This window comes from Dendropsophus ebraccatus, chromosome 8, assembly GCF_027789765.1.
Source record: "Dendropsophus ebraccatus isolate aDenEbr1 chromosome 8, aDenEbr1.pat, whole genome shotgun sequence".
Classification (NCBI taxonomy): Eukaryota; Metazoa; Chordata; class Amphibia; order Anura; family Hylidae; genus Dendropsophus; species Dendropsophus ebraccatus.
The window spans coordinates 121,289,475-121,303,317 of NC_091461.1; the positions used below are offsets into that span (position 1 = coordinate 121,289,475).

Here is a 13,843-nt window from a genome sequence, read left to right on the forward strand (position 1 = left end):
GCAGACAGCCGGATGGCGAGGGCGCGTGTTATCCAGACGGGACAGAGTCTCTAATGGGCAGTTATGGCGGATCAGGGAGGAGTGTGGTGGTTTCTGGTCCGCAGTAATCACTACCTCAGTAATTTTTCTGGTTTTCCCCGGTTACGTAACCTGGCAGGACAGATTCAGAGTCCGCCGAGGTCAGAGAATAGTTTCCATGAAAGGTAAAGTGATCTCCTTATAGTCCATGTAGATTTGCTATGTGTGACCCTATATAGATTATACAGGAAACAGGTTGCCAATGAAGAACCCTAGAGTCGACCCCTTCTGAGCTTAAGGGCCATATTCCACCGGACGGTTATCGTTCGCATAATCGTTAACGATTAACGATCTCAAACGACCGCTATTGCGAAAGACCTGAAAACGTTCACTCATTTCCATGGAACGATAATCGCTACTTATGATCGTATTTGCAAACGTTTTTTCTTCGCTATTTATTCGCTATTGTGTTCATATCTATTGTGAACGACCGAACAATATTTTATTCAATGCGAACGTTTTGCGAACGAGCAACGATAAAAATAGTTCCAGGTCTTATAAAGCGATCAACGATTTCTCGTTCGGTCGTTAATCGTTAACTGCATTTCAACCGAACGATTATCGTTTAGATTCGAAAGATTTAACGATAATCTGAACGATAATCGTCCGGTGGAATAGGGCCCTTAAGGGGTTGTCTGTCATGTACTCTCTCCAGGCCAGGGTAGAGTTGGTTATAGTAGACCTCACTTGTGCCGACAATGTTGTTCCTGCACGACCCACAGATAATCGACTGGGGGCAAAGTCTACCCCCTTAGGGATCCACTTTGTGTCCCATGTCTGTATCCGGCTGCTGTTCCCTTTAAGTCCAGAGGATACTTGATTTATCTATTAGTTATAAGAGCTTCTTGCACTTGAGCTGAGAAAACCAGATACTTCCACTATCCCGCTGGGAGAACAGAATATCTACAGGCAATACCTGATCTGTCTCTTCTCTGATTGTAAGTGACTTACAGAGCCGGCGATGAACTCCGCAGGAAAGGCGATGCATTAGTCTACCGTACAATATTATCTGCTATGGGTACCTGCACAGGACAGGGGTAAGGCCATGGTCACGTGTGTGGTGGTCTCCGCAGCATCAGCTGTACAGGAACACTCAGACTATTTCTTCAGCTATCTTTACTCTGTGCCGAGGACCTGGTCCAGACGCTTTGGCCATGCTGAACAGCTGAATTTGTATGCTATTGGTTGCTTTCAGGTCGCCTCTGTTCCATTAGTTTATGTTTAGTGAGCAGAGTCAGTAAAAGGTGTAGGGGACTTTCCCACTGACAGATTATATTGGTGGAGATAAGGGTCGGATGCGATGGTGAATCACCGCCAAACCCCTTGGTTCTGGGAGAGCTCTGGCACCGCTTAAAGGGGTTATCCAGCGCTACAAAAACATGGCCACTTTTCCACCTACTGTTGTCTCAAGTTCAGGTGCGGTTTACAACTAAGCTCCATTTACTTCAATGGAACTGAGTTTCCAAACCCCACCCAAACTGGAGACAACAGTAGGGGGAAAGTGGCCATGTTTTTGTAGCGCTGGATAACCCCTTTAAAGGGGCATTCCCCTGAAACATACCTTTCATATGTTGCTGCCTATGGTGAGTCTAACTATTCCTTCCCTACTTATTATCTATTCAGTCTCCTTCCCCCAGTTCTCAGCTGCTGCTTTCTACTGAGGACACAAAAATCCGTGTGCAAGCCTTTCTCATAATCTCCCCCTCCCTTCTGAGACAGCTGATGTAAACAAGTCCCTGGTTTTCTGTATCTGCAACATTGTTGCTGCTGTGTAATGCTGGGAGGGATAATCCCAGTGAGTTCATCAACAACTTGACCTCAGAACACTTGTGTACATCAGCCGTCTCAGAAGGGAGGAGGGGGAGACAGAGAACAGGTCACACACAGATTTTTATGTCTTCAGCAGAAAGCAGCAGCTCAGAACTGGGGGAAGGAGACTGAATAGATAATAAGTATGGAAGGAATTGCTAGTATCTCTATGGGCAGCAACATAGCAAAAGTTATGTTTGAGTGGAATACCCCTTTAACCCTATCCTCCCCCCCCCCCCCCCAGCGAACACAGGAACTCTTCACTGTACTGAATTTTCCTGTGTATGGGAAGGACGAAGACAGACGGGAAAGACTTATTAAAGATTGCCTTCACATTGCTGGAAGAATGTACCGACAGACGTTGCTGTGCAGACATTCTAGATGCCTCTTAGCCGTTATATACAGCAGAATATAAAGTTATACTGCTGTATACAAGCCCGATGGAGGCCAAATGGGGCCTAGGCACGTGCAGAGACCTGTTCTGGTGTATATGGCAAACACAGCAATGTGATCACAGGTCTCGGGGTGGTGTGTGACGTGGTCCTCTGCTAGGGTCATGTACATGGAGGAGGCTGGAGTCGGAGAGTTCACATAGGGTCATCTGTATAAATGTTCACATGGCATATTACCTATCTTTGTGAATACTTCGGTTGCCTTCTCATTTGTGCAATCCACAGGTGTCAAACTTAGGCCTTAATCCAGGCTCTGATGGATTGCACCAGGGGTGTAAAACTTAGGCCCTCCAGCTATTGCAAAACTACAGTTCCCATCATGCCTGGAGAGCTGAAGCTTTGGCTGTCCGGTCGTGATGGGAATTGTAGTTTTGCAACAGCCGGAGAGCCTGAGTCTTAGGGCCCTATTCCACCGGACGATTATCGTTAGCATAATCGTTAACGATTAACGATCTCAAACGACCGCTATTGCGAAAGACATGAAAACGTTCACTCATTTCCATGGAACGATAATCGTTACTTATGATCGTAATTGCGATCGTTTCTTCTTCCGTATTTCTTCGCTATTGCGTTCGTATCTATTGCGAACGACCGAACGATGTCTTATTCAATGCGAACGATTTGCGAACGAGCAACGATAAAAATAGGTCCAGGTCTTATAAAGCGATCAACGATTTCTCGTTCGGTCGTTAATCGTTAACTGCATTTCAACCGAACGATTATCGTTTAGATTCGAACGATTTAACGATAATCTGAACGATAATCGTCCGGTGGAATAGGGCCCTTACACCCCTGGTGCAATCCATCCGAGCCTGGATGCATGTGTGCACAGAGACTAAGCCTATCTATAGGTGGAGAGGGTGCAGCAGGTCACGTCGTCTGGGGTCCCGTCCTCGTCCCTCAATAGTCGAGGTGTGTAGTTCAGCAACATCTGAAACTTGGACCATTAGCATCTCCTTCTTATCGCTTGTTTTTTATTTTCCTTTGGGTGGGGAACCGCATTAACATAATGTTTCTTACCAGAAGGAGAAGAGATCCTTTCAAGTATTCTCAAGCTATTCTTAAGGGCTTGACAATTACACAACTGTTTTACAGTCAGAATGAGCTTGCATTTATTGAGAGCACCGAGTGCTGGGAGGGATATAGAGGCAGAAGCCTCTTTTATCGCACGTGTGTCAGCAGTCTGGTGATTTAATGGTGTAAGACAGCAGCAACTGGCATGGCCTCCGGAGACAGCTGGCCGGGGAGGAGACGCTGCTGTCTGGCACATTACATCTTAAGCCAAGGCTGCCTGGCCCGGGCAGACTCCTGAGATAATGGGATGTGTCAGACCTCTCCATCCAAGACCCGACGCAAAGACCCAAAACAATCCATTCCAGTTAAATAAACTTAATTGGTGACGGCGTGAAAATGCGCAACTTCATCCAGTCTATTACATGGGCTTGGCTAAAGCCACCAACTATGGCTTTGTGGAGAGAGACACAGTATGTTCGGGGGACGAGCCTTTGTTGGAAAATGCTTTGACTGTACTTGGCCGGGACGGGCTGTGTTCAGCGGCAAAGCCTCCCTTTGTGACCCATTAGAAAGTGCAGACTCTGAGCTGATGCATATCGAATGGGACCAGACAGGCCGTGCAGGCCTCGAGGGACAGCAGGTCTTTGACGATTTTGCATGTAAAGATGATTGCTCTTTGCAGGGCTTACAGAGTCCTCCCTCAGGCCGACTCTTACCTACAGTCTACGATCAGCTAATGGTGGTACGATCAGCTGCTAATGTGATGGGCCTTGCAGAGGTGTCCGTTTGGTTATATAAAAGGGGAGTCCTGCTGGTGGCACACCTAGTTATAAGGGCAATAAGAGAAGAGAGAAGCAGACACTCACCAGTGGTGTGCATCTTATGGTTGGTTTATTGAGGATAACTTCATAGGTTCACAGGTAGACTACAATTGTTTCTCGCGATGACGCGCTTCTTCCGGTCTATGGTCCGTAGACCGGAAGAAGCGTGTCATCACGAGAAACAGTTATAGTCTACCTGTGAGGACGCATTTGCTCCCCCCCCCTGCAGCTATGAAGTGATCCTCAATAAACCGGCCAGAAGACTCACACCATTGGTGAGTGCCTGCTTCTCTCTTTTCTTATTGCCCTTACAGTACGTCTCTGTTTAAGGTGTGTACCACTAGGAATCGCTGTCTTGGCAGCGGCTATTGCCTGTTTCTACCATAGCCCTAGGTGTCGGAAATTGCTTGGGTGGTGCAGTCCACCTCTCCTATTGTAGATACACCTAGTTATAAGCCGCTACCTACGATAGACCTTGACCATGGAAACACTAAGGGCCCTATTACATGGAGCAGTAGTCGGCTGAATCGGGCTGATTATCGCTCTGTGTAATAGAGACAACGATCAGCCAATGAAACAATCATCGGCTGAATCGGCAGAATCTATGGCTGCCCACTGGCCGCCAATACGTGTAACAGCTACCTGCGATAGTGATGGGCGGCCGACAGCTAACGATTAAATAGACTCTTATACATTACCTGTCCACATTCCCGATCTTCTGCTGACCACTGATTGGTCATCAGCCCGTCTAATAGTACCCTTAGCTGTGATAGAGGTCATAGAATGGCATCCATCATCCATAGACAGCAGGATCCCATCCATGAAATAGGACAAGGCATAAAGAATATTAACTGAGAGTATGCAAATACCAACCACATCTAATATAACGTCACAGACTCATTAAACATAATAGATGAAAACCATCATGTGAACCACTTCTTCGCTATGAAGACTGCTTACCTTGCTGTTTGAGTCGGTGACTATACACCTTAAAGGGGTTGTTCACCAATTTATTTATTTTTTCTTTAAAATCATTTGGTGACAGAGATTTGTAATTTACTTCTATTAACAGAAATCCAGTCTTCCAGTACTTATCAGCTGCTGTATGTCCTGCAGGAAGTGGTGTATTATCTCCAGTCTGACACAGCGCTCTCTGCTGCCACCTCTGTCCATGTCAGGAACTGTCCAGAGCAGGAGAGGTTTTCTATGGGGATTTGCTGCTGCTCTGGACAGTTCCTGACATGGACAGAGGTGGCAGCAGAGAGCACTGTGTCCGACTGGAGAGAATACACCACTTCCTGCAGGACATTCAGCAGCTGATAAATACTGGAGATTCTTACATAGAAGTAAATTACAAATCTGTATAACCTTCTGAAACCAGTTAATTATTTATTTTTATTTTTTTGCTGGAGCGCCCCTTTAAGATACAGCCATCTGTATCACTCAGAGGAAACATGAACATTCGGCCATGCGGAAGGCTCATGTGTAGGGGAAGGTCAGGAGAGGTAACTCTAACTCTCCATAGTTATGAGACCTTACTGTATCTTCATGGGCTTCTGATTTCACACTATATTCCAAGTAATCGCATCACTCCTAAACATGGCGGTCACCATGGCTCCATAATAAGGATACGCCGGTACAGGTGCGCAGGCCTGGGCTATAACACATTTATACATACACAATGGAAAGTTTCTGAGAATTCACAGCCAGACGCTACCTTGGTCCAGTCTAATGGTGGATGTAACGTCCTGGCAGACGCTCCCAGCATGCCGCAGTCTATGGGATGGTGCTGGACGTCTAATTGCGGATGATTAGTTTTGTTAGTGCAGATCTCGCAGTTTGCAGCAGATGCCACTTTTGCTCTGACTCAGGCCTTTTCTTACTGAACGTGCAGCAAGAAATACCAGGAGACGCCTGAGCCCGTCCTATTGCTGTATGGGGCGGGGGGGGTCTGCTACATTTACAATATCTCATGTATTTTGCTCAGTTTGTATTTTAATATGGATTTTTCTTCTTTTTGTTTTTTTTAGGAGCAGGCTCCGGTGCCCGTGTATCACCCAACGCCGAGCCAGACCCGTCTAGCTACTCAGCTGACAGAAGAGGAACAGATCAGAATAGCGCAGCGAATAGGACTCATTCAGCACCTGCCCAAGGGAGTGTATGACCCCGGGAGAGACGGATCCGAGAAGAAGATTAGAGAGTGAGTTCACGCATACATGGCCTTGGTCAACTTCCTACTAATAAGCTGCATTGATCCCTTATAGACTGTGTCTACACTGGTGTTATGGTGCCCTCGGTCACATTTCCACTGCCCTTGGCAGGCAGCTGTTTCTGCTACTTTATTTTACTAGAAATAGAGAGAGAAAAAACTAGAAACCCCATGAACTGATTAAAGGGGAACTCCAGAGCAAAATAAATTGGTGTCAGAAAGTTATACAAATCTGTAAATTACTTCTGTTTAAAAATCTCCAGTCTTCCACTACTTATCAGCTGCTGTATGTTCTGTAGGAATTGGTCTATTCTTTCCATATGACATTGTGCTCTCTGCTGCCACCTCTGTCCATGTCAGGAACTGTCCAGAGCAGGAGAAGTTTTCTATGGGGATTTGCTGCTGCTCTGGACAGTTCCTGACATGGACAGAGGTGGCAGCAGAGAGCCCTGTGTCAGACTGGAGATAATACACTACTTCCTGCAGGACATATAGCAGTTGATAAGTATAAGAAAATAAACGTTCTGACACCATTTTATTTGACAACCATTTTTTTTTTTTCGATGAAGTAACACTTCAAGTCAATAGGATCTATTACAAAACTGAATAGTGTCCAAGGCACTTGTGTGAACAGAGTCAACAAGAACTGATTCTTCCAGTATACTCTACTAGTCAGCGGGAAAGGGTAGAGGTGCACAACCAGAGGCCCTCCACTTGTTCCAAAGCTATAATTCATTATGTTTGGATACCTCTTGGCAATCTAAGCATAATGGGAGTTGTAGTTTTGGTGTTTGGAGGGGATTCATATGGTGCACCCCTTGGTTAGGACATTGTCAGTGTCTGAATTCACCAGCCAAAATAAACTAACACGTGCTTCCCAGTGTATTATGGGTAAGTGCTGAGCTATTGGGTCTGAAGTTTTTGCGTAGGATCTGATGGGTAGCCATATTTACCCAGTGAACCTTTTTAAAGGAGAACTATCAGCAGCTTAGATGAATCTAACCTGATATGTGATTGCACAGGAGATGCCAAGAGGGAAGGTAAGAGACACACTCTAAGACACATACCTTCCTCCTCCGCATCTCCTTGGACATATCAGCAGGTTACATTTGTCTAACCTGTGGATTGTTCCCCTTTAATTGATCATCGTATTTGTACAAATATAGAATTCTAGAGGGAAGGTCTTGAAAAAAAAAAAAAAAAAAAAAGTCCCACAAGACTCCCCATAGGGATCACATGTCACATCCCCCAACACACACGTATAAGAGCTCCTGACGTCCCTTACACACGTCGGAAGATCGGGAGGTAATGGTACGGACAATGGTATTGGACAACCTGATATCTGTGGGCTGTCTTACCCCGAGGACAACATTTTTACGGATGAACGTCAACATAAAGGAAGAAGCCCCAGGCCACATAGCAGGATGAGATCACGTAGCCAGGTGTCTCCAGTGTGATGTACATTGCAGCAGAACATCTGCAGGGAATAGTCATGAGGGGAGAACAGTGTTTGTGCAGATGAGGTTACCGCTGCATAGCTGTACAATACCTTCCTCTTCATTGTTTTCCAGGATGTGCTGATGTTGCAGCTCAGTCCTATTGACATGAATAGGACTGGAGAACAATGAGCTGTAATACCAGTCACAGGCCCTAAAAATGTATACAGCCGAGCCTGGTACTAAAGAAAGGAGTATCGCTCAGTGATCGTGGGGTGCCCAGCGATAACCCTAACCCCCTTAATATTGATAATATTGAGTCCCCATAGACCACAGGTGTAAGGGCCCTATTCCAACGGACGATTATCGTTTGCATAATCGTTAACTATCTCAAACGACCGCTATTGCGAAAGACCTGAAAACGTTCACTCATTTCCATGGAACGATAATCGTTACTTATGATCGTAATTCAAAATTACAATTCCCGTCATACCTGGAGAGCCACAGCTTTAGCTCTCCAGGCATGATGGGAATGGTAGTTTTGCGAGTTTGACACCCCTGCCATAGACCTTAAATTTTAACTGTGCAATATTAATCCATGTCAGGAACTGTGCAGAGCAGCAGCAAATCCCCATAGAAAACTTCTCCTGCTCTGGACAGTTTCTGACATGGACAGAGGTGGCAGCAGAGAGCACTGTGTCAGACTGGAGAGCATATACCACTTCCTGCAGGACATACAGCAGCTGATAAGAACTGGAAGACTGGACATTTTTTTTTTATTAGAAGTAAATTACAAATCTGTATAACTTTTTGACATGTGAAAGAAAAAAAAAATCCCTTTAAAAACTTTTAAAAGTTAATGCAAAGTTTTCCTGTGTGTCACCTCATCATAGACAGGACATATTAGGGGTGTAATAAAGAACACAGAATGATACCCGATCTCTGATTTACTGTCTCCTGGTTTGTTTTGCAGGTGCGTGATCTGTATGATGGACTTTGTGTATGGCGACCCCATACGATTCCTCCCCTGCATGCACATTTACCACATGGACTGTATAGATGACTGGCTAATGCGTTCCTTCACTTGCCCTTCCTGCATGGAGCCGGTCGATGCAGCGCTGCTTTCCTCTTACGAGACTAACTGAGCCCTGTCCGAGAACGTCGCAAACAAGACATGCCTGCCGAGGGTTCAACCGGTCTGAGCCCCAAAGAATTATACCATAGGGAATAGGAGAATGCGCACAGGCCCAAAAACCCGCATATCTCCTGGCAAAACTAGAATAAACCCATTGGAAAGAACGGCCTTTCCCGTGAGATCCAGCAGCAGCTCCCGCTCTACAGTCGCCGATTCCTCTTGGATCTTGACACGTGCACAAGAAGTGATGTTCTGTCTCTGTAAGTGTTCCTATCTCTGGGTACAAGGCCTAACCAGTAAGGTGGACGTTGATGATGATTTTTTTTCTTTTTCCGGCCTTTACTTTCCACAAATATTCGGCACCTTCCCGCCCTCCTGTAATAGCCTGTTATGTCGTTCCAAGTGAATCTGTGGAGGTTTTTTTTGTCTGTCCCGTGTATGGGGTGAAAACTTTCCTTGACATTGTCTCAAGTATCGGACCTGGAAGGGGCGGCCATCCACCCAGATCTGTCGGCTTATCGTTTTCCCGATGTGAACATTCGCAAGAGGAGCTGCTCTTTCACCCCGCTTCATCTAGCCAATAGGGTGTGCTTAAACCATTGTAGATACATGCCCTCCATGCTATACCTCTCAACATATAGTGATGGGCCAGGGAGGGGGAGGGTGGGAAAGACCTCAATGCAGACAAACTGTGGCCCTCGGGGTCTGGGCACCTCCGTGCCAAATCGGTCTGGACGAAAAACTGGCACTCAACTAGTTTTAACCCTTTGGTTCCCAGAAATGTCCTCACCGGGCTTCTGGCTCCTCCTCGAGTGGAGGAAATATTTGCACCTTTTATTATTATATTATTATAATTATTATTATATTATTTCTTTCCATTGGAAATGGAATTCCATGGCCTTAGGTCTCTGTAAAGTTTAAGTTTCATCTTGCCGGACAGGCTCCTTACCTGTGCGGCCTCGCGAGGATAGAATCAGGCGGCACTTAAAGGGGTAGTTCACCCAAAAAATTTTCTTTTAAATCAACTGGTACCACAAAGTGCCAGAGATTTGAAATGTACAATTTTACTTCTATTGAAAAAAAAATCTTCCAGTAAAAAAGTCAGGAGAGTCTGGAGAGCAGGAGAGGTTTTCTATGGGGATTTGCTCCTGCTCTGGGCAGTTCCTGACATGGACAGAGGGGGTAGCAAAGAGGAAAGAAAAACACCACTTCTTGCAGGACATACAGCAGCTGATAAGTACCGGAAGACGGGAGATTTTTTTTTTTAGAGAAGTAAATTCCAAATCTCTGGCACCAGTTGATTTAAAAGTTTTGGTGATCTCCTTTAACCAAACATTGGCTGATTTTTATTTTGTCCAACCGTGTAGGACGCACGGCGCATATTCTTGCTGTTTTTTTTTATGTTCATTAACCCCTTCCCGGTCAGAGAGGACCCAGCCGCACGCTGACCCGGGGCCGTCGCTGACTCTGGAGGGATTAACCTTCATTTGTGTTACATTTATGTTCATTGTAATCACTACAGTATATGTTTCTTTTTTATTTTGTCTGAGATGACGGTGTATTTTCATCAGCCTTTCAATGTGGTGTTGCTAGCTCAGCATCAGATTAAAGCTGTGTATTCCCAAGGTTGAAAAGCCCTGACTTGGCTCTGCTTCAACTCTGCCTAATACCCGCCACTGAATAGTCCCTGTTCTCAGCATTTCAGCCCCCAAATCTGCAACTCGTGCTGAAGCGTCTGTTACAGTCCCGTCCGCTCAATAAGACGCCTTGTTTATATGGGACTTTATCCTGGGCGGGGGGGCTCCGCAGCTGTCAGAACTATACACTGTGGCTGGATCACTAGTATAATATATCATCCCGCAGGACTTATGTTCCATATAGGAGAATATAACCTATAAACAGCTCTGGTGCAGCGAGGATGATCTTTGTATCCTTCCCATATCGATGAATCTCCACAGCGGGAATGATCTTGTTTACACGTGACGTCACAGAAATGGTGCAAAACGACGGGTAATAGTTCAGCATTCTGTCTGTAGGCGACATACCCCAACCACGTAATAGAAAATTATTGTTTAGACAGGAAGCGAATCTTGAGCACACCCGGCTTCATCTGCATCCAAACTCTCGACATTTCATTACCGATGTCTGGAGAAGCTGGGTACAGCCCCTAGGGCCGCATCCATCTCCTCCAGCCACCGGTAATCAAATGCTGAATAATAAGACTCCAATTGCGCTCATCCCTAAACATCACCTATTATAAATAGTCTGATCCCATCCGTCAGCGTATTAGGCCTATTGGTAAGATTGAAAAATACAAGGTTTCAGGATTATTTTATAATACAGAAAATAAAATCAAAAGTTTGCTATGGGGTCCTGCAATTTCTAGTTACGCCCCTGGTGTCATGGGTGACTCTGTACCTTTCTATAAGCCAAGATGGAAAGCTGCTACTCCTGGTGGACTTAGAGGAATATTCCAGAAAACAGATTTTTTTTTTTTAAATGTTGCTCTGGAATGTTCTCTGGTCCCTGCTAAAGGCTCTGGCTATGAGGGACTCGTCTCCAATAGTGTCCCCCCCTCAGTCAGTGAGTGGCTCAGCAATAGTCCCCCCCACCCCCCCCCCCCCCCTCAGTCAGTGAGTGGCTCAGTAATAGTGCCCCCCCCCCCTCAGTCAGTGAGTGGCTCAGTAATAGTGCCCCCCCCCCCCCTCAGTCAGTGATTGGTTCAGTAATAGTCCCCCCCCCCCCCCCCCCTCCTCAGTCAGTGATTGGCTTAGCGACGAGTTCCTCTCAGAAATGGCAGCCACAGTGTTCAGGATCCAAAGACAAGGCAGGAGAGGGATCGATGTAGGGAAGTATGAATTGCAAGGGAGACACTAAAAATAAAAAATATTCAAAAGGTTCTGTTTTGCGGAATATCCCTTTAAGTTCTCCCTTAGCGGGTTGTGATGTTATACTAGATTTTCCCTTGCGGCAGCCACTGTCTGTCTGGATTCTTCTGGTAAAATCAGCTGTTTGCTATTGGGTCCTGCATTAGCTGTGATGTTAAAGAAGCACTCCAATATTTATATTTCCATGCATCATGTAAGTAGTCTCCTGATATGTATAATTCAGTCGTTATCGTATTTTTATTTCCTAGAATCCATTCCTTCAGGTTGGTCATGTGATCTCACGGTGACCCCCATGTCATCTCATGTGTCTGTTCTCCTAACACGGTCACCATCTCAAACAACTACACGAACTCTCCCCAGGGGGCGCATACATTGCTATCACAGTCACTGAGGATGGTTAGACCGCTCCTGTCACACATAATGGAGGAGGTCACCACGCAACCTCCATATTCATGGTTACTCAGCCTATACAGATGAGGATTACTACATTGTCCTACCAGCAAGAAGATATGGCCCATGTCATGCTGCACTGATGCATTATGGGAAAGCAAAAGCAGAATGAGATCTGAAAGTTAAGAGAAGCCGGGACTAGGAGGACGTGCGTGTAATATACATAGGAGGTCCAAGTGTGATGGAGAGTCAAGTGGGAGGAGCATGATGTATCTGATTGGTTAAGATTCAAGATGGGATAACACACACAATTGTTTACACTTTATTTTTAGGGAAGGTTTTGGTAAAGGTTGGCAACGTTCACACTTAAAAAAAAATTATAAAATTAATATAAATATATATAATTTGCCATCCTCACAATTAGTGGATCTAGAGCTGGGAAACTTCTCCCATTTTCCAAGGACTGGATCCAGCTTTTCCGGACACCGGGAGAGGAGCGGCACCAAGTTCAGGGGCAGCTTGCTGACAGGCCGACCGCTGAGCCTAGCCAAGTGCTTCGCTACTACTGTAAATTTGCTGATCACTTCTCACAATGTAAATTCACCTATCTCTATGATTTGGAATTTAAGATACCGTATTTTCCTGTAATGCGACCATTTTCTGTGCTTTTCCTGCATGAATGAATCCAAATAATTTCATATTAACCCGAGCGGCATAAAGCGCCAATGAACTGTGCACAGAGCCGTTATTGCTGGTGCGTCCGTTGCACCATCTTCTTCCTAGTGTGGAGCGCTTGTTCTTAGTAATATTGCAACACAAAGTTCTTAATAATTTTAGTTTGTTTTAACCAGAAAATAGACTTGCGTCCGTCCCTCCCATCCACTGTCCGCTCGCTGTTAGGTTGCCATGTAATTACCATCTATAGTTGGAGAACTCTCTATTTTCAGACATTTTCCTACTCAAATCCATGGCCCTTGTATTCTAGAGGACCTGCCTGCTCTGCGGTCTCCTTGCATTGTGCTACGCCTCAGTTATGTAGGAGTTAGGGGGGCACTGACGTTCTCTAATTACATTCTGTGCAAGGACGATCGGAAATCGCAACTCTCTGCAACATTATTCATTATGATGCCAGGAACTTCAAAACGTACAAACTTTCCAAATGTAAAAGTTTACATTTTTATGCTACTTGCACAAAGATTTAAAGGGGTTATCCAGCACTACAAAAACATGGCCACTTTTCCCCTACTGTTGTCTCCAGTTCAGGTGCAGTTTGCAATTAAGCTCCATTTACTTAAATGGAACTGAGTTTCAAAACCCCACCCAAACAACAGTAGGGGGAATATGGTCATGGTTTTGTAGCGCTGGATAACCCCTTTAAAAGGATTATCCAGGCTTAGAAAACCATGGCTGCTTTCTTTGGGGACTTTGCAGCTCGCTTCCACTAAAGTGACGGGAGAGGAGTTGTAATACCGCACACAACCTGAAGACAGTGGTGGTGCTATTATTACAGGAAAGTAGCTGTGCTTTCTGGATAACCCCTTTAAGCCACTCTTAAGGCCGTATTCGGCCGATAATCGTCCCATGGAATAGAAGGCAACGATCAGCCGACAT

At 45.4% G+C, this 13,843-nt stretch overlaps 1 protein-coding gene across 1 annotated transcript in view; it reads left to right on the top strand.

Moving 5' to 3' along the window:
• RNF11 (ring finger protein 11) overlaps positions 1-10,588 on the top strand; it is a 29,478-nt gene extending 18,890 nt beyond the window's left edge. The window contains exons 2-3 of the mRNA XM_069981586.1: positions 6,205-6,374; positions 8,793-10,588. Coding sequence (XP_069837687.1) covers positions 6,205-6,374; positions 8,793-8,964 — 342 coding nt within the window. The 3' untranslated portion in view covers positions 8,965-10,588. The remainder of the gene's footprint in view (positions 1-6,204; positions 6,375-8,792) is intronic.
• Positions 10,589-13,843: the final 3,255 nt, after the last annotated feature.